This window comes from Amphiprion ocellaris, chromosome 21, assembly GCF_022539595.1.
Source record: "Amphiprion ocellaris isolate individual 3 ecotype Okinawa chromosome 21, ASM2253959v1, whole genome shotgun sequence".
Taxonomy (NCBI): domain Eukaryota; kingdom Metazoa; phylum Chordata; class Actinopteri; family Pomacentridae; genus Amphiprion; species Amphiprion ocellaris.
Genome location: NC_072786.1, coordinates 5,744,586 through 5,762,961, shown reverse-complemented (window position 1 = coordinate 5,762,961; position 18,376 = coordinate 5,744,586). Strand labels below are relative to the sequence as shown.

The window sequence follows — 18,376 nt, the reverse complement described above, 5'->3', positions numbered from 1 at the left end:
GTTGGTTTGTGTTAACATTTACAGAACATTACAGAAATCTACAAGGTCATTCTGAACAGTTCAAGGGGAAATAAAGACATCCTTCACTAGAATTATGAAAGGCCAGACTTAAACTGTACATGACACAAACTGGAATTATCATTCAGTTGCAGATGGAAGTTTTCTTACAGCTACTTTTCAAAGACTCCTAAGTGTACCTAAACGTTCCCTGGAAGTTCCCTTAAATTTACAGTAACATTAAATGTGACATTCAGGGAACCTATAAAGAAATATTCCCTGAAAGTTTCCACAGAGATCTGAAAAGTTTAGCTTTTTTTTAACTGTAAAGAATTGAATTACAAATATCTGCATTAGCTACTAAAGAGTAAAACATCTGGCCACAGGTTGGATGAATCTGGTCCACTGGTGACTATAGTTGTGGGTAAATAAAATTAGGAATCAGCTTAAAGTCAGTCCTTATTTCATAAAGAAACATCTCAGATAGTAGTCATTTGGTTGGGAAATGACGCATCCTAAAAATATTTATGAACCACTTCCAAGTCAATCGTTTGCGTCACGAACATCATTCATGTGCGGTCAGTGACGTGATAAAGTTTGTGTGTCTGCAAATGATTTGAAACACAACACGACTTATTATGTCTGCTTAAATAAGAGGCTCCATTGATCCTCCTTAAAACAAACCCAGTGCTCATCATGTCAACACAGGCCCTTATTATTGATATACAGGGCAAGTTGGTAACAAAACCCTCATGTATAATTAAAGTTATAACGTACCAGGCATCAAATATCACCGTATCAGCTCTTACATCCAGCCTGTCGCTGCAGGAACAATGGCAGCTTGAGCCATTATTATACTTCTTACAGCTATGATTATGTGTGTTTCCCGGCACTTATAGCTCGAGGGCACACGCTTCACTCTTTGTAACATACTAAGCCTAGTAAATCGTGATTTAATAATGAAAGTACAAAAGCAGACCGACACACGGCAGGTTGTACAGAGAGTCGTGGGGAATGTGTTTTATGTGTGAGTGGAGAAACCTGGTAGCTTTCACTCGCCACAGTGTGAAGGCAAAGCGTCTTAAAACACTGTGTCAGGATGAATAAGAGCAGCCTGCAAACTGGGTTTTGACCCACAAACCTCAAAGTGGCCCTAACATGCTGACAGGGAGGCTGAGTGTAGTGACAGGATAGTCGGCCTCTTTTCTTTCAAAATAAAAGGCACACAGGAGCAGCGCTGCAAAAACTCAAAATCTTTCCAAAATCTATGTCTTATTTCAGTCAAAATGTCTCATCCCACTTGATTTAAGATAAATTCACTTAACAAGTGGCATTTCAGCAAGATGGAGGGACTTGTTTTAAGACAATGCATCTAAAATAAAAAAGAATGTCTTGTTAAGTCAAACAATCTTGAAATAATCTTGTTTTGAGTTGTATTTTACAAGAAAACTCAAAACAAGTTTAATACATCTCAAATTAGGAAGTTACATGAAAGCAAAGATCTATTTTATGAGTGAAAAAAAACTTTTTTTTAAAGCATGTCTGGCTTATTTTAAGACACCCTAAGCCTGACAATCCTGGTAAAATAAAGCTTAAAATAAGTTTTCCCAGCTAATTTTAAGATGTCAATATTCTAAATATCATATCTTATTTTAGGAAATCTTACCAAGCCATTTTTCACTTGTTCTGTTGGCAGATTTTTTTCACTTATTTCAAGGTAAAAGTTCTTGAAATAAGTTTTTTTTTCTTGTTTTGAGAGGGGCATTTTTTCCAGTGAGGACAACCCTTACCTGCCTCTGGTAATCCTTGTTGTGTGACCTATTATTTTTTTCTACTTAAACTTGTGTTTTCCTCAGAGGCCAGCACTCTGCAGTGATCCAGGCCGTTGCTTTTTGCTGATGTTTTACAGATGCTGCTGGAATACGTCTCACGGCGTGGTGCATGCTCAGGACTTTCCAGAGTTGACGTTTCTCCCAAACGAGCTGCTTATTTTTCCTGCAGCTCCTGGAAAAACTGGCCCACCTAATGCGGAGGGAACAGACCTTTCCTGTTTTGTGAGTCTGTGCAGTCTCTCTGGATTCCTGTGAAAAGGGTGAGATAAAAGAGGAAGTTTTGAACCAAGCAACAACATGAGTATGAATGAAGTGATGCTGTTTAAGTCTTCATGAAGGATGAACTCATTGCACTTTGCGTTATCTTTGCACTGCAGTTATTTCACTGCCGATGAGATGCTACAGAATGAAGAGGTGGAGGAAGTAAAACCATCCATCAAACCCTGCTGGTAAAATCTGAGTCATAGCTGCTGTCAATTACATTAGTGTGTGTGTTGGATATACATTAGAAGAGTGTGTGGAGCTCTAAGGCTGCGAGGCCTGCTGGTAAACAGCCATTTGCACAGCTTTACCCTCCTGTTGTCTTCATTTACCAGCGCCAAAAAATATTGTTTCCTTGTCTGAAAAAAATCCAAAAATTCCCCAAATTTCTGAAAATTTGCAAAACCTTCAGGAAGAAAATTCCAATAATTCTCTAAAAAAATTTTCTTTAAATATCCCCAAAATTTGGCAAGAAAATTCTTGTAAATATTTTCAAAAAAGGAGTAAAAACCTTCCAAAAAAAATCCTAAAATATCTAAAGTGATTCCATATATATCAGTAAAACTTCTAATAATAATCCAGCAAATTTTGCTGAATTTTGGTTGATTTTTTTGGGGTGAATAATCATCCTGAAGGTTTTGCAAATTTTCAGAAATTTGGGGAATTTTTTGCTGAATTTTTGGATTTTTTTTAGACAAGGAAACAATATTTTATGGTGCCCATAAATGAGGACAACAGGGGGGGTTAAAGAAACAGTTTTTTGTTTTTTTAAACATTTTTTCCACCAAAAAAATGTTCAAAAATTTCCCAAAAATGTTGAAAATGTGGACATAAAAATATATTTTTTTCCCACATTTTCAAACTTTAAAACGGGTCAATTTGACCTGCAGGACGACACGAGGGTTAAATGAATACTTTCAGGTCAAAATGACTGCGTTGTCTGACTGTATGGGCTCTGCTCTGAACCCTGCTAATGATCTGAGACTAACAGCGTGCAAAGTGCTATTTGAGAAACTTTCCAGCTCTAATGTCCTTGGTGCCTCCTCAGGTGAACCGGGGCAGGCTGTTGAGGCCTCCGCTAAGCCGGTTGTTCTCCCGGTGGAGACATGAGTGCAGCTCTGGATTGATTTGCTCCTGTGGAGAGTACAGCTTCCAGCCGGCAGCCTCCAGCCGGCAGCCTCCAGCCGGCAGCCTCCAGCCGGCAGCCTCCAGCCGGCAGCCTCCAGCCGGCAGCCTCCAGCCGGCAGCCTCCAGCCGGCAGCCTCCAGCCGGCAGCCTCCAGCCGGCAGCCTCCAGCCGGCAGCCTCCAGCCTCGACCAGCTCCGACTCGGCAGGAGAGCTCGTTGTTCTGCTCCTGCGGTGCAACGTTTCTCACTCCTTTGTGCCTCTTTCCTGCCTGCATGATGCACTGATATCTTATCAACTGCCTTTGTAATAAATTCTTAAAATTGTAAAGAGACTTTGTGGACACATGTAGACGCCCTATTAATGTGAAGATAAAAGCACCAGTTTGCACCATGTATCTGTTTACTTCTAATGTTTTTTGTCAGTGTTTCCGCAGGATGCATGTGTGAAAACCACAATATCAAAAAGAGGAAGAGGCTGACCTCAGAAAATAGACCAAGAATACCGGACTCCTCCGATAATGAGATACTTAATGTGACATTCAGCAGTGTCTGAATCCACAGTATATAATCTCACTAGAAGATAAAATCCTTATAACATTTTATAATAGGAAACGTCCGAGTAATAACTTTATGTAAGTTCAACAATTATGAAACCAAGCTGCATGAAAACGCAGACCTGGTCTGTGCTGACATCTAGTGAACACATGAGGAACGTGCACACTGGGGAGAAAAGCTGCCTTTCTCAGCCAAGTAGGGAAAGAAAATGAAGAATTAGTAAATATTAATCATTTGCACATATTATAATGAACATTTAAAATCATTATCAGCACACTGTTTAAAAAAAAAATTATAGTACTATGTGCAGAATATAAGTCATTAATTAGTCGCCCCCACGTGGCCAAACAGAGACACTGCAGAGATAAAAATAGATTAGAGGCCTGTGGAGTCACTCGTGTATGTAACATGCACAAACATGCACATATTGTTTGACACCACATTTAGAACGATATATGAGCAGCAAGTGAACAAGAATTTGTAATGAACGATGATAGAACATTGTTGTTGAAGCAGTTGTATCTGGTATTTTCTATTTACTACAGCTAAAAGAGCCAAGACAATCAATTATTTTAGAAGCAACTATGAAAACCAATTAATTATCCAGGAATTTAATGAAGGAAGGCTTAAATTGCACTGCTGGCAGCCTCCGCACACTGAATATTTACTGAATCTATTGGGTTAAAATAAACTGTCTCGTCCTCTAGTAAGCTGTGGAATTCATTTCTATGAATTTAAAAACCGACAATTGATCTTTTTAAGCAAAAATCCATAGATATTTGACTTTATATAGTCTGCTTAATTAGCTGCCTGGGAAAATCAGCGTCAGACTAGTCAATAGTGAAAATAATTGTTAGTTTCAGTCCCTAATGTTGCCGACTGAAATGACAACAAAGCAGATTCCATTTGCTGATGAAAGCCATAAAATGCTGCTGAAATCTCCAGGCGAAATCAGCTGTGATTAAAGGGACATAGCGCATATTTTACACACATCTCAGCCTGTAAAAACAACTGTGCAATGTTTTACACTGGAGGAGGTTGTCATTGAGGAGGCTAATGGTGAAAAATTTACAAACTAAGGCTGTGAAATGTGCAAGAAGTGTCCAGATGACAAGTGTTGTACACACAACTACACACTGGTGAAAAAATAAAGGCAAAACCTTAGCCCTTGACCTTGATAGTGAGGGGATCTGGTGGCTCTGTTAAGCTGTGAGGACATTTTGTGGCATATTTTGGGTCCACTAGTTCCCTCAGAGGAAGAGTGAATTACATGCTGTAGCCTACACAGTCATCAGATCTCAACCCAACTGAACATCCCAGGAGATTTTGAAGCAACAAGTAAGACAGTGATTTCTACCTCCATCATCAAAACACCAAACGAGGGAATATATTTTGAAAGAGTGGTGTTCATCCCTCCAGTAGAGCTCCATGTACATTATGTACAGATACCGAATCACGTGATCTAAATATGGCGGCGGGAATTGATGGGACTTTGAAACACTTCCAGAATTTAATTAACCCCTCGATGCCTGAATTTATTTACAATTGAATTAAAAAACATTTTTTGTGCATTTTTGCTTTCCAGCTGAAGCTAAAATAAGTGGAGATTGTTAATGTATCGATTACATATAGAACAGATATATAATAACATATATAATAATTAGGTCCCACTCCGACTGGTCCTACGAGAAACCAGTGCTTGGAAAAGGTTCCAAGGTACGTGTTGAATATGCACCTTGTATCATTTCTGATGGATAAGTAACAATTTGTAGTAGGATCGCAATCATGTGATCGTCAGCAGGCAGCTGACGTACAGTTCACTTGTTGTCACGGTTACAGTGACGCCATGCTGGTATCTCTCAATGATACAGAAATCTTTAACAAATCCATGGATCCAGACTATAAGCTGCATCACTGCCAAAATCTAATCACTTGGTCCTTGTGTCATTTCTGACCTTCCCTGAAAATTTCATCCAAATCCGTTGGTCTGTTTTTGAGTAATGTTGTGCACAGACAGACAGACAGACAGACAAATGTATACCGATTGTCACATAACTCCATTGCATTCCTTGGCGGAGTAATAAATGTCAAGGAGCATTAAATCTGTTGTGGCACCCCAACGCCTTACAAAAACATTCTATGCTGTTTTTTCCTTTAATTTGTCACCTGTCTGCACATTATAGTTACAAACTATGCTTTGCGTGTTTAGATGCTACTTTAGAAATGAAAGTAAAGCGTGACCCATGTACTATAAACCCAGTAATAAACCACACAGCAGTGTGTCCTACATCAATCTTTCATGTCGTGTCAAGATTCTTTTATTTTGACAGCGTTTCAGAGTATCATACAGGTAAACAAGATTTTTGCAAAAGTTAATATATCCATAATGTTGCATTTCATAAAAATAGTTGCTCCACTTACAGTCTTTGTGACCATCAATAGTACACCGAGTCATATTTATAGAGATATTTGTTCAGGGTCTACACACTGCTATAGCACTACACAGTGATACTGAGCCGCTTGGTGCTGGACTTAATGCTGCTGCCGTGTGCGTTTCAACACACACGCTTCGCAAACACACCCCTAGATGATCTTTTTTGTTGTTTTTGATTTCCTTAGAAAACTACTTACAATTTGGCTCGACGGAGACAGCTCAGACGTGGAAAGCAGTGAGTTGTGCAAAGGATGAGGAAAACGTACGCACATATTTTTAGTTTCTGCCTCAATTAGAAATTAAAAGAAGCAGCCCGGCCAAATGGGCACGATGATGAGGATCCAGGATGTCGTTTTAATCACGTTTACCCCACACACCATCTACAAATGATTGAGCCGTTTGTGCCTGGCTGATGAATTTTCTATTTCTCGACACAATAATTCAAATCCCAATCCCTCTGTGTTGGATTGTGTTTTAAAGTCTGCTTAGTCTTTGTGTAATTACGGATTACAGCTGCAAACATAATGACTTGTCTCCCTTTGCTCTTTTAAACACTGTTAGCAGAGGAAAGGAGGACAAATTTTGCTCTGGTGTTTCATGTTTTTCATTGATGTCGGCTTATCTGGAGGAAAAACGACCACTCAGAATTTTAACAGCATCTGCATGTGGATTTAGATGCTGTGAAGAGATTTGCAGACCTGAAAATTGACCATTTGCTAAACTCCTCCCCCGAAGAGCCATTCAATCACATTAAGCAGCTGCAGGCCTGTCAAGCTTTGAATTTATGCCGTTGTTGACGTCTTGTAGATTTGGCAGGAGGAAGAGTTTGGAAAGCGATGATTCATTTTTTATCTGAAACTAAAAACAGGTTTGGATTCCTGTGTGTTTATCTGCTCTAATATGGGCAATAGCAGGGAAACATCAGTGGTTCAGTCCTGCTTTTTGTTGGATCTGGGAAGTTTATAGTCCACCAACCTCAGCCGATGTGACCTGAAACACATCTGTCAGCCTTTAACACTAAATGTGAAACATGAAATGAGAAGCTGCTTTTAAGCACCCCGGTCTAAAATCAAGGACCCTCTGTTTCACCAACTGCTGCCTCCGTTTTATCACAGTAAACTGCAAATGGAAAGCTTGACAGGAGTAGCAACAGTAACTAAGGGTGGCAGGGCTTAGCAAACAGTCAGTTGTTAGGTTATTATATCAAAAAATGTACAAGAGAACAGCCTTCAAAGCCTTGAAACTCTGGGTCGGGTGGGAAAAAACAAGAAAACCTACAAGGAGCTTTGGCATGGATACGTACGTCTTAATATCACACAGTGTCGACAGAATTACCGAAAACAAATCAAATTCAGACACAAATGTTTCTCTTCGCTTCATTTAGTGACGCACCGTTCAGCCAGGGAGCAGACTGATTCTCTGACAACTCTAGATTTGACTAATTTGGTTTGGTTTGGGTGCAAAGTCCTGCCGTGTGCTGACATCTGATTGCACCGTCTCATAAAAGTGATTCTGCATGGAAATTATTAGTGTCAGACCTCATTAAGAAATCAGTACTGAAAGCATCATGACCCCGAATGCACCACTTGCTCAAATAAGGACCGTCAATACCTCTGGTGATGGACTAATTTTCATACACAAGCTTGTGAAATAAATTATATATTTCACCATATCACACTGAAAAAATACAGTTTATTATTTCGATCTGTAAAGTCGGTGTTGTATAGCAGCCTGTTTTGAACCCTCTGAAGTGTTTTGGAGTTAAAAAGCCAACCTCTGCGTCAGTCTAAGGCACTCCGCCCCTCGGTCGGTTTCATATGAGCTCCTTCCGTCAGCGTCCGCAGATTGCCGTGTTCGTTAAGCACAAAAAAAAGGACTGGCGAGACAACCTCACTGAACTCCAAACAGAGAGTCAATCGCAGCAGGAATTGCTGCTGAAACTCCGCCTCCCAAACTGCAATCACAGGGCTGAACTGGAAGGAGAAGTTGCTGGAAGTTCTGGTCCATGTCGCGCCGCTTCACTCCATTATTCGCGGACTAGAATTTCCAGCGGCTTCACTATAAGGTTCTATTCACTTAAAGATGATCTTATTTACAAAATGTTCCCACATATTCATATTCATTATAATATATCTTTGTCTATAATCATCTGATAGATCATTCAAGACAGATTCAGGCCCACACTGTCTCTGTTAAGGCAATGTTCTGTTGATGAGCAGGTTTCATCTCCGCTGTTGCTCTTCCATCCATTCACTCCCATCAAAAACAGGCATCTGTTTAACATTCCATTTCATAAAATAGACTCCACTGTGTAGATATATATATATATATATATATATATATATAAAAAATCCAACCAACAGCTGCGTCCTGTCGAATTGTTAATATTTGCATGTTTGTCCCCCAAATTGTGCTTGAGGGAGAACTTAAAATAGTCTTTATAATTCATTCAAACCTCCCAAATGATTCCCCGCCGCGCTACACAAAGATTTGCTCTTCCTTTTTATTTTCTTTTTCTTTTTTTTTTTCATTTTAAAGTGGATGATTTTTCCAGTTCTTAAGGTGGTGGGTGTAAAATATTTCTCAAAATAATTTAAAACACAGTATTATAAATAAAACTTTAAAAACACGTGGTCCAGATCACCCTGGCCCCTCTCGGTTTTGAATCTTATGGGGTGGAGGTGGGGGTGTCGTCGGAGCACAGGAAGGCGTGAGGATGTCGTCCAGATGTGTGTGTTTGAGTCCAGATGAGCGTGGCCACTGTGTTCTGCTGGAGCTGCCGTGTTATCTGCTCAGCCTGGACGTGCCTGTGCGCAGTGTGCTGGGCAGCTTGTCCGATCCAGGGATCTTCCAAGGCCCAGGGGAGACCGTCACCTTCCTCCCCGCTGCGATGCCGCCGCTGGTGCTCTTGCTGGTGCTCTTGCTGGGCAGGATGGGCAGGCTGGGCCGGCTCTCTCCCTGGCCCCTGTCCGGCTCCCGGTGCCTGGGTTTGCTCTGCTCCGGCTCCAGCTGCTTCCCGCCGCTCCAGCGCTCTGCGTCTTCCCTGCTGTTCCCGTTGGTGTGTGGGAGCTTGGAGCCGCTGGGAGAGTGGGTGGATTCTGTAGCGTCCCCGGGGTTCCTCTCCTTGGACCTTCCTCTGGTGCTCCTGGAAGGTTTGGGCTCTCCGCTCTGCCCCTCCTTGCCCCCTTCCCCATCAGCGGCGGGCTGCATCCGGTGCCCCTTGTGGGTGGACCTGCCACCCTCCTTCTTGGCTCTGCCGCTCCCGCCGGGCGTCGCCACTCTCCTCCCCTGGCCGGTGGGATCTGGATTCAGCAGCTCGGCTTTCTGGGGGCTCTTGGGATGCTCCGTCCTGCTGTCCCGTGCCACCGGGTCTCGAGGGACGTCCTGAGGTGGCAGATGAGGAGGGTCGGAGGCCGGGGCCAGATGAGATGAAGGCGATGACATGGAAAGGCTGTCGATGGGAGGGGCTACTTCCGACAGGCTTGGGGAGGCTGAAGGGCGAGCATCCCATGGGGCGGGATTGTCTGGAACACACAGATACACAGTCAGTAACACACATAAACACACACACACACCCACTGCTTAAACCTCCTGCTGTCCTCATTTACGGGCACCAAAAAATATTGTTTCCTTCTCTGAAAAAAATCCAAAAATTCAGCCAAAAAATTCCCCAAATTTCAGAAAATTTGCAAAACTTTTGAGGGAAATTTTTAAGGAATTATTGGAATTTATTTTTTAAAAAATCCCACAAATTTTTGGCAAGAAAATTCTTGTAAATATTTTCAAAAAATTGGTACAAATCTTCCAAAAAAAGTCCTAAAAATATCTAAAGTGATTACATACATATCAGTAAAGCTTCCAAAATTCTCTTAAGAACATTCACATAAAAATCAACCAAAATCCAGTGAAATTCGCTGGATTCTGGCTGATTTTTTTTGTGAATGTTCTTAAGAAACATTTTTAACATTTCTTTTTTTTCCCACCAAGAAATGCTGAAAGATTTCCCAAAAGAGTTGAAAATGTGGACATCAGAAGTTTCACTGTGAAAATAGATATTTTTTCCCACATTTTCATACTTTAAAACAGGTCAATTTTGACCCGCAGGACGTCACGAGGGTTAAACACTCACACACCACTGCACAAGCAAACACGAAAAAATCAACACAATAATCGTCACAGCAATCAGTCCTATTCTACAAGCCAGAAGCATTAAAGAAACATCCGAGCAGCACTATAACCTACTTCCCAACGTGTCACAGGGCAACTCTACTTTTAGACAACATCAATCTGCCTCCTATAGCTCTCTTTAATGCCTCGGCCAATCTAAAACCTTGACGGAAAATCGAAAACGGGTTTAATGAAATGGATGATGTGCCCAATAGGGTGGTGCTTTAGCGAGAATGAAAACCTCAGGAGCTGCTCTCTCTCTCTCTCCCTCTCTTAAGCCTGAGAAAGTCTGCATCCAGTGCAGCAGTGAATCTGAGGCTCGCTCCTCCACCAAACTCTCACTCTCACGGACTGTTAGCTTCTGTTTCTGCACCGATGAGCCCCGGTCCCTCGGCCATCAGTCATTTCCAGTGGTCCAGGCAGGGGGCAGAGGCGAGGCTGGCTACACAAGTGCCATGAGGCCCAATTATAAGGAGACTCTCATGCAGCGCTGGAGCACATTAGATGCAGCGCTGACAGGGAGAAGCAGGCATTTCTAAGTACACTGGAACTTCACAGTGCTTTACCTACCTCTATGTGTGTGAGAAAACTACGATTATCACATGCTGTGCTAATGCCTACTGTCACCTCAGTTAAAGCTCTGATGGCCTTACATTTCTGCTGAGTCATCGAAACACGTTTTAAGGTAAACTATGGAATCTTGTTCTATATGAGAGAACACGTGGAGCTTATTTTTGGCTGTTTGGTGGCAGCAGGAACAAGCTGGAAATACAGCGCAGACACATGGTTGTTTTTAAAGTTGATACGGCTAACTTGTTAGCACACAGATATGGTGCAGGGTTTTTCCTGGCTCAGAATGGGCCCTCGGGGGGTGACTATGCACAGCAATGAGCATGCACAGTGAGTCTGTGCTACCTAATCAGACAGAAATCTGTGCATTTTCTTGACAAAAATGTCTATTATGCTTAAGGGAATGAAACCCCAATACTAAACCTAGTGAAACTTTCATTTTATTCTCAGTTTTTTTTTATCATTTTGGCACTGCTTAAAACCTCTTTCATCCATGCAGGAAAACCCTGTGGTACATTTTTAGCGCCGTCTCACTGTCTGCTACTCCTGAGGGAAATATCTGGCTCTTTAGCTGCTGAACACACACTGTGTTCACCAGCCAGTTACTAACTTTATCCGTGGAGTTTACTGCTGAGCAGGTAGTACACAGTGATTTTTTGGGTTTTTTTTCAGAGGGAGTGTTATTCAGGTAATAAAAACAGTATCTGTAATGTTCTCTGTCACTCTGAAGGAGGTCGTTCAACTTTGAAAAGCCCTGAAAGTCATTTAAAAAACCAAGGAGATCCGAACAAACATGAGTGTAGAGTCAGAAATATGTTGATCAGGCAGACAGGATCTAATGAAAAGTGAAAGATGCGTGACAGAAAGTGTATCTGGTGCTTTCTGGGTTTGATTCAGATGAACTAAAAGTGCCTAAAACAGGTTATTTAGGTTTTCACTGCATCGATTTCGATCATTCTTGAGTTAATCACTACTTGCAGGCCAAAATTTCAAGAGCATTTGAAGAGTATTAATTTAATTGCTACTGGAGATATTTTAAACTGCTTTAATCCTCTCAACTCCAAAACACCACCAGCGGGTTTGAAAGGCATAAAATGTAAAAAACAAACCAAAAAAGGAAAAAACAAATCAATATGACACTATTTATTATGGAAGGAACTATAAAAACAGAGAATTGCTGGACTTTCACATTTCAAAATGTGGCAAAAGCAAAAATGCTCAGAAAGTGAGCTCAGGATTTAGAAGACTAAACCATAAAATTATATTAATTTTTAAAGATTAATGAGAAAATGTCAGGATTTTATGTACAAATATGCACAGGGCTAGGTCTCTAGCTAAATAAATAGAGAGAGAGTCATAACTGCGGTTATAAACATTACCAGTAAAATCTGATTTAAAGCACTTGTCAAATTTGGTGACTTTACCCCAAAATAAGGTTTAACAAGCATTTTTCCACACACAGGTTATACTTCTAATGCAGGGATGTCAAACTCATTTTAGTTCAGGGGCTACATTCAGCCCAATGAGATCTCAAGTGGACCAGTAAAATCAGAACATTATAACCTATAAATAACTACAACTCCAAATTTTGCCCTTTTTTTTAGTGCAAAAAAGTACATTCTGAAAATGTTCACATTTAATGAATGATCTTTTTACAAAACATTATGAACAACCTGAAATTTCTAAAGATAAATAAGTGCAATTTCAGCAATATTATGCCTCAGTTTATCATTTACTCACAACAACTTACAGATTACAGAGTGTCTACAAAGGAACAAAACATTTAGTTGCAGGTATCTGGAACTGGAAAATGACAAAAAAGACAAAAAAACAACAAAAACAAGACAAAATACTACAAAAATGAGGCACGAAATGACAAAAAATGAGACAAATGACACAAAACAAAAGAAAAAAAGACAAAAAAGTTACAAAGTGACAAAAAATGACACAAATGACACAAATGAGACCAAAAATGACAAAAGCCAGAAACAAAATGACAAAAAAGTAGACAAACAACAGAAGTGAGACACAAAAAAACACAAAGCAACACAAACAATACATTAAACAACGAATAAAGCAAAACACAAAATGACAAAAATAGGACAAAAAGCACAAGTGACACAAAAAAGGAAACACAAAAATATGAGACAAATGACAAAAGTCAGACAAAAAACCAACAAAAACAAGACAAAATATTACAAAAATGAGACACAAAATGACAAAAGAACAATGAACAATCTAGTATTTTACATTATGATCAAAACAACTTATCATGGTCTAGAAATTATTTTACATTTATAATTTTAAAAATGTACAATATGCAGTTAATGTCTTCTCTGTAATTTTTACACTTTACAAAGTGGTCTGATGGGCCGGATTGGACCCTCTGGAGGGCCGGTTTTGGCCCACGGGCCGCATGTTTGACACCGCTGATGCATTAGAATCTAATGCATCAGCGCAACAACATGATTGGCTGGTAGCTTCTTGGGTCAGTTGTGTTCCAGCTGCTATCCTGATTTATGGAGTGGTGCTTCTCACCTTTATAACATCTGATGCGCAGGTTTTCCTCTCTCAGCATGCATATTGTTTATTATTTTGGTTTGCTGTAGTGTCGCTTTAATCTAACTTGTACTCCTAATTAGCTTTTAGAAGGATTCCTAAGTGTAACTCTGATAAATATGCACCCTAGAGGTGCAGCCTTTATGCTACATAGTGGGACTCAGTATCTGAAACAACACCACACACAGACAAGCACACAGTAATATTCATGCACGTAACCACAACGATATATCAACACAACTCGGTTTATAATCTTGATTTTCTGTGCTTCATTTTGCATTAAGCTCTTCCTACAAAGCGCACAACAACCTGAGACGAAAATAGCTCGCTCCTTTGAACATTAGTATGCTAATGTCTCAAAACAGCCAAATTAATCAGCGTACACGATTTGCATAACCTTCTAGTATGCAAATAAAGCGCCTGTAAACTACGAGTGATGAAATGCTGAATCAAAACCCACACGGACGAGAGCATGTGGGTTAAAATGTTGCTTCTGCAGGGAAACTCAGAGGAGAAGACAGAAGCAGATCTGTAATGATGGAGCGCTGTGGTGACTGGCTGACCACACTAAGCCTCCGTGTGTGCAGATTTCAAGGCTGGAGAACCACCTCAAGGCAAGTATTACAAAAGCTCTCCACACAGACAGAGATTAAATCCCTGGCTGGAAGGGGGACGGCAGACAAGGGCTGCCACAGGGGGACGACATTAGCCTCTATTTCCTGTGTTTAAGGGCTGGAGGGTGAGCGCCGAGGCCATATGCTGATCAATATGTGTCACTGAGGGGGTTTAATGGTGAAAACGACTGTCTCTCAAGCAGGAGCCACAGGAGCAGGAGACGCCTCAGAGTTTTATTACCCGCGGTGTCACACAAATAAATGTCCCCTTCCAGGCTCAAATCACGCTGCGCCGAGATTTTACAGGTTCAAAAAATCAGCCGCAATATTTCATGTTCCTCTGCCCTCGGCTGACTCAGGGTGGATGCTCGTGTCGCTATATTTTCGGGCCCGTAGGTAGCTGCTGGGGGTTGATTTATGTTTCCGTCGGGGAGAGAGTTATGTCGACTAATTTTACAACCTCCCGCAGCTTGGAGTCATTTTTTGGGGTGATTATTCCATAGGCAAAAAAAACAAAACAGTTTGGTTTGTTCAAGGTTATAAAACAAGTTGTTTGTGCATCTCGAGATCAAGTGGTTACACAAACACACACACAAAAAAACAAAACACAACACACAAAACCACAGCACAGGAAGCCAGGGTTACGTGAAGAGAAAAAACATTCGTATGATCACAAACCGTGTCTTTAGAGTGGCCCATTAGGAAGAAATAGGGGGAGCCATGCTTGTCACTTTTCATGCACATGGAGAGACTGGAAGATACCATTCCTATAGAAGGGGAAGTAACAACCTAGACCAATCAATTAGTGATAGATCACTGAAATGGACAGAAGATAAACTAGTGTTAGTCAAGATAGAAGAGACAAACAAATTAGTTTTTTTTAAAACAGCATAGTGAAATACAGATTAAAGAGTTTAAAGAATACAAGAGCATGAAGAGTATAAAGATATAACATGAATATAAACGCATGCCAGATTAATGTTATCAAGAGTTGAAGAAGTGATTCTAGGTAACAGTGAAGAAATTACAGTTCAAGTGTTAAGAGAGAAATGATTGTAAAGACGAAGAAAGCTGCTGCTGAATGTAAAAGAGCAGATACTTACCGTACTCCGGGACCTGCCCTGTACCCCTCTTTAGGAGGAGACGAACACGCCGGCCTCCAGATTTGATTAACTCGATGGCTCTGGCATGTGTCATGTCCCGAGTGCTCTCTCCATTGATCTCAATGATTTGGTCCCCGACCTGGAAGACAAAAAAAGAAGTTGTAAACATCTATCGGGGAAGAAAATGAGGAGGGACAACGGGGCGCTTGGAAGGTTTGAGGAACAGTTTGGAGACGCCTATGAAAGTAAAATCAATCAGAAGCTCTTAGTTCATTTCACGTACATGTGTCTTTGTTGTTCAGAATCAGAATCAGCTTTAATGGCCAAGTACGTACACAACATACAAGGAATTTGGTTTCGGCTGTTGGAGAACATTTTCCATGTGAGCAGAGTAACTTTGCTGCAGCTTAGTTAGGGAAAAGTTAGCTCAGGGGTCAAAAAAGGTCAAAAGGTTAGAGGCCACCCAGAGAAGATATGTTTACAGCCCTAAAAGATGGACTCAGCATGTCAAATATATATTTGAAATGCTGAGTCCATCTTTCCTAAACCAAAACACAACTGAACCATGAGGTTTAAACTTACAACCTATTTACAATGAACCAATAGGATAAGAGTTTGTGTTCACTGTAAATGCTGCTACATTTGTACTGAGGAGTGAAGTCTCTCCCCCCATGTTGAATAAGGTCTTCATGTTATTTCATTCTCCATATTGTAAAGAATATTAAAATTATTGACAACCCAGCAGTGTGTTTGTTATCTTATTCAAGTGTAGAATCTGGGTGTGTAAAATATCTATGCATTCCTTTTTCCTGCTACAACCTGTGCACAAAGCAAGCACCCAATCCAGGACTTTAGACCTCCCAGCTGAGGCTTATTACCAAGTTGTGACCTAAATAATGCTTTTTAAAAAGGCAACTTTATCACATTTTTGCCTTTATTTGATCATTGATAATGTAGAAAGCAACAAGAAATGTGTGGAGAGAGAAAATAGTATGCAAAACAGAGTCGAAAGGAGAGGGGTAAACATTGGACGTCCCTTCACTAATGTTCTTATGACTTAAGCAAATATTTGCATTTAATCTTTGCATACAGTCGACAAAGACTCCCAAAGACAAACCTGGAATTGCTGAAGTTAGAAGCTTTGACAAAACTAATCTGAAGAAGACCCAAGAGAAAAAGACGTTGCTAACCAAGGAAGCCATCAAACAGGAAAAGGCTAAGTCATCATGAAGACCAGTCCTTCAAACCTTTTCCAAGGTGAATTTCTTACAAATTGATGTCATAATGCCTGGACAACCACCACATGTCACTTATGTACAGTAAAAACGTGCAGCCTCAGGTCAGTGTGGGTTCTCAGTCATCTTATACCACTACTTTGCTGAAACCCAGCAGACCCCGGGTTGAATTATTTAAGACCGAACTGTCATCAAGCTTCACTGTTATCAGTTATCGGCACTAGTCACTACCTGGAGCATCTCCTATACGGTCCTGGGTCAGTGGAACATGGCAGTGCTGTTTAGATTGTGTAGGAGCAGTGTGAACTAGCACTAGAGGGGTGAATCTGGGATGCCAGAGTTCATCACCTAGCCTCCTGGAGGTGTTGTGGGACTAAATAGAGGAACACTGTTGAAGGGAGGTTTCCACCTGATGACCCCCACAGATGTGTTAGGAATCACTGCTCACTGGTGTGTATATTGATAGATCAGGGATCCTAGGTCCTTCATTGAGTGTACATCCTTTTTGTTTGGAGCACAAGTGTGTTGTGTTTAAATTAACGTCCACATAAAATGCGAATAAATCAAAGTCAGGATGTGTAACATTATTGCGCTATATGGACGTCAGGTAAACTGCTCTAAATTGTTGAGATGCAACTGTTTCGAGTCCAGAAAAGACTCCTTTCCAAACTATTTACTATAACATTGTCTGGAAGGGAATAAATAGCCCTTTTTTCAGCCACAAACTTTGGGCAGCTTTATTCAGAGACTGATAAATACTTTGTGAAGTGAGAGCAGCCACATACAGCGAGCAGTGAATCAGTACCGAGGCTGTGTTTATAGATTTTAAAGTGTCAATAAAGCTCTTTGACCAGTAGCTGTGAAGCATGGGAGGAAACTAAACCAAGAGGGCTAATGTTCCCAATGTACATCTGGAGCAAAACGATAAAAAAGGAAATGGATGAATATACGAAAAGCAATTTGATGAGGCTTTTGCCCTGTGATTTATAAGGATCAATATGGATCTGTAATTCATCGACTTTCCTCTAAGCTTCTGCAAGCATTAATGAGCATTACCGGTCATAAACTGGTGTCAGTGAGATTCATTTTGGCAGTAATTTTGACATGTCATTTGGATGGAATTATGGCCGACTGCTTGTCAGGAGGCTGCTGAGGTTCATATAATTACACCCCAATGAATACCAATGTCCTGCAGGTATAAAACAACCACAAACGCAGCTCAGTGAACAACTGCTGTTCATGGATGGTGCATTAACCAGGAACTTTAAATTTCGAACCATTTTTTTAAACTGAGTTTGGCAAAACTAACTAATATTTGTTCCAAAATGCAACCTTTATAGAACAGGTTTGGTGAATAAACAGATTTGTTTTCCATTTTCAACTGAAAACAAAATGGAATCTTTAGCAATTGCCTTTCTCACACAATCACAGGATGACTGCAGCTCTTGTAGAATGACTTATAGAACCGAACGTAACACCTAAAGCAGGATTACATCATCACCTACGCACGTCAATCTCATGTGATGCAATCTCTAAGAAGTATTGCCCTACACTGAGGTTATTCAGACCACAATTATTATGGGGCGAAGCACTTTCTTTGAACCAGTGTTACACAAATCCTAAGTGGACCACTCCCTGACACACATGAGGTTGAGTCAAAAATAAGACACTTATCCGCCCTTCAAGAGTTGCCTCCGAGGTTGACTAATGGCGAGGATTGGTGGGGAACAGGACGAAACGTGCCGCCAATTACGCTAACAAATGGAGAAGTCCTCCAGTAATGGTCGAGGTAATTTGAAAATCAGGAGCGGACTCGAGTCGACAGAGGGGGAGTCATTAGGTGTCATTACAGTGGTCTGAAGAGAGGTGGAAGAGGTGGAAGGCAAGACGGTTTGCTCATTAATCCTCACCTCCTAACAGCA

General features: G+C 40.8%; 2 protein-coding genes across 12 annotated transcripts in view; one reads left to right on the top strand and one right to left on the bottom strand.

Annotated features, from left to right (window-relative positions):
- Positions 1–6,061: 6,061 nt before the first annotated feature.
- The window catches only part of magi2a (membrane associated guanylate kinase, WW and PDZ domain containing 2a), a 288,018-nt gene continuing 275,703 nt past the window's right edge, over positions 6,062–18,376 (bottom strand). For 8 of the 11 annotated variants that reach the window (XM_023268597.3, XM_035947426.2, XM_023268599.3 and 5 more), the window contains 2 exons: positions 15,220–15,358; positions 6,062–9,730 (listed from right to left, as the gene is read on the bottom strand). In XM_023268597.3, coding sequence (XP_023124365.2) covers positions 8,991–9,730; positions 15,220–15,358 — 879 coding nt within the window. In that variant the 3' untranslated portion in view covers positions 6,062–8,990. Of the gene's footprint in view, positions 9,731–14,794; positions 14,906–15,219; positions 15,359–18,376 lie in introns of all 11 variants that reach the window. The other 3 variants (XM_023268605.3, XM_055006793.1, XM_055006794.1) reach the window with 2 other exon arrangements.
- On the top strand, positions 15,404–16,449 carry LOC111567457 (thymosin beta-12-like). The gene is made up of 2 exons (XM_023268606.1): positions 15,404–15,487; positions 16,312–16,449. The coding sequence occupies exons 1-2, from the start codon at positions 15,404–15,406 to the stop codon at positions 16,447–16,449; spliced, it is 222 nt and encodes a 73-aa protein (XP_023124374.1).

Bases quoted from the DNA above. Each gene is read 5' to 3' on its own strand.
- LOC111567457 (XM_023268606.1), top strand. From the start codon at position 15,404: ATGAGGAGGGACAACGGGGCGCTTGGAAGGTTTGAGGAACAGTTTGGA. The intron at 15,488-16,311 runs GTTCATTTCACG...CTTTGCATACAG, and splicing joins AAATCAATCAGAAGCTCTTA to TCGACAAAGACTCCCAAAGA.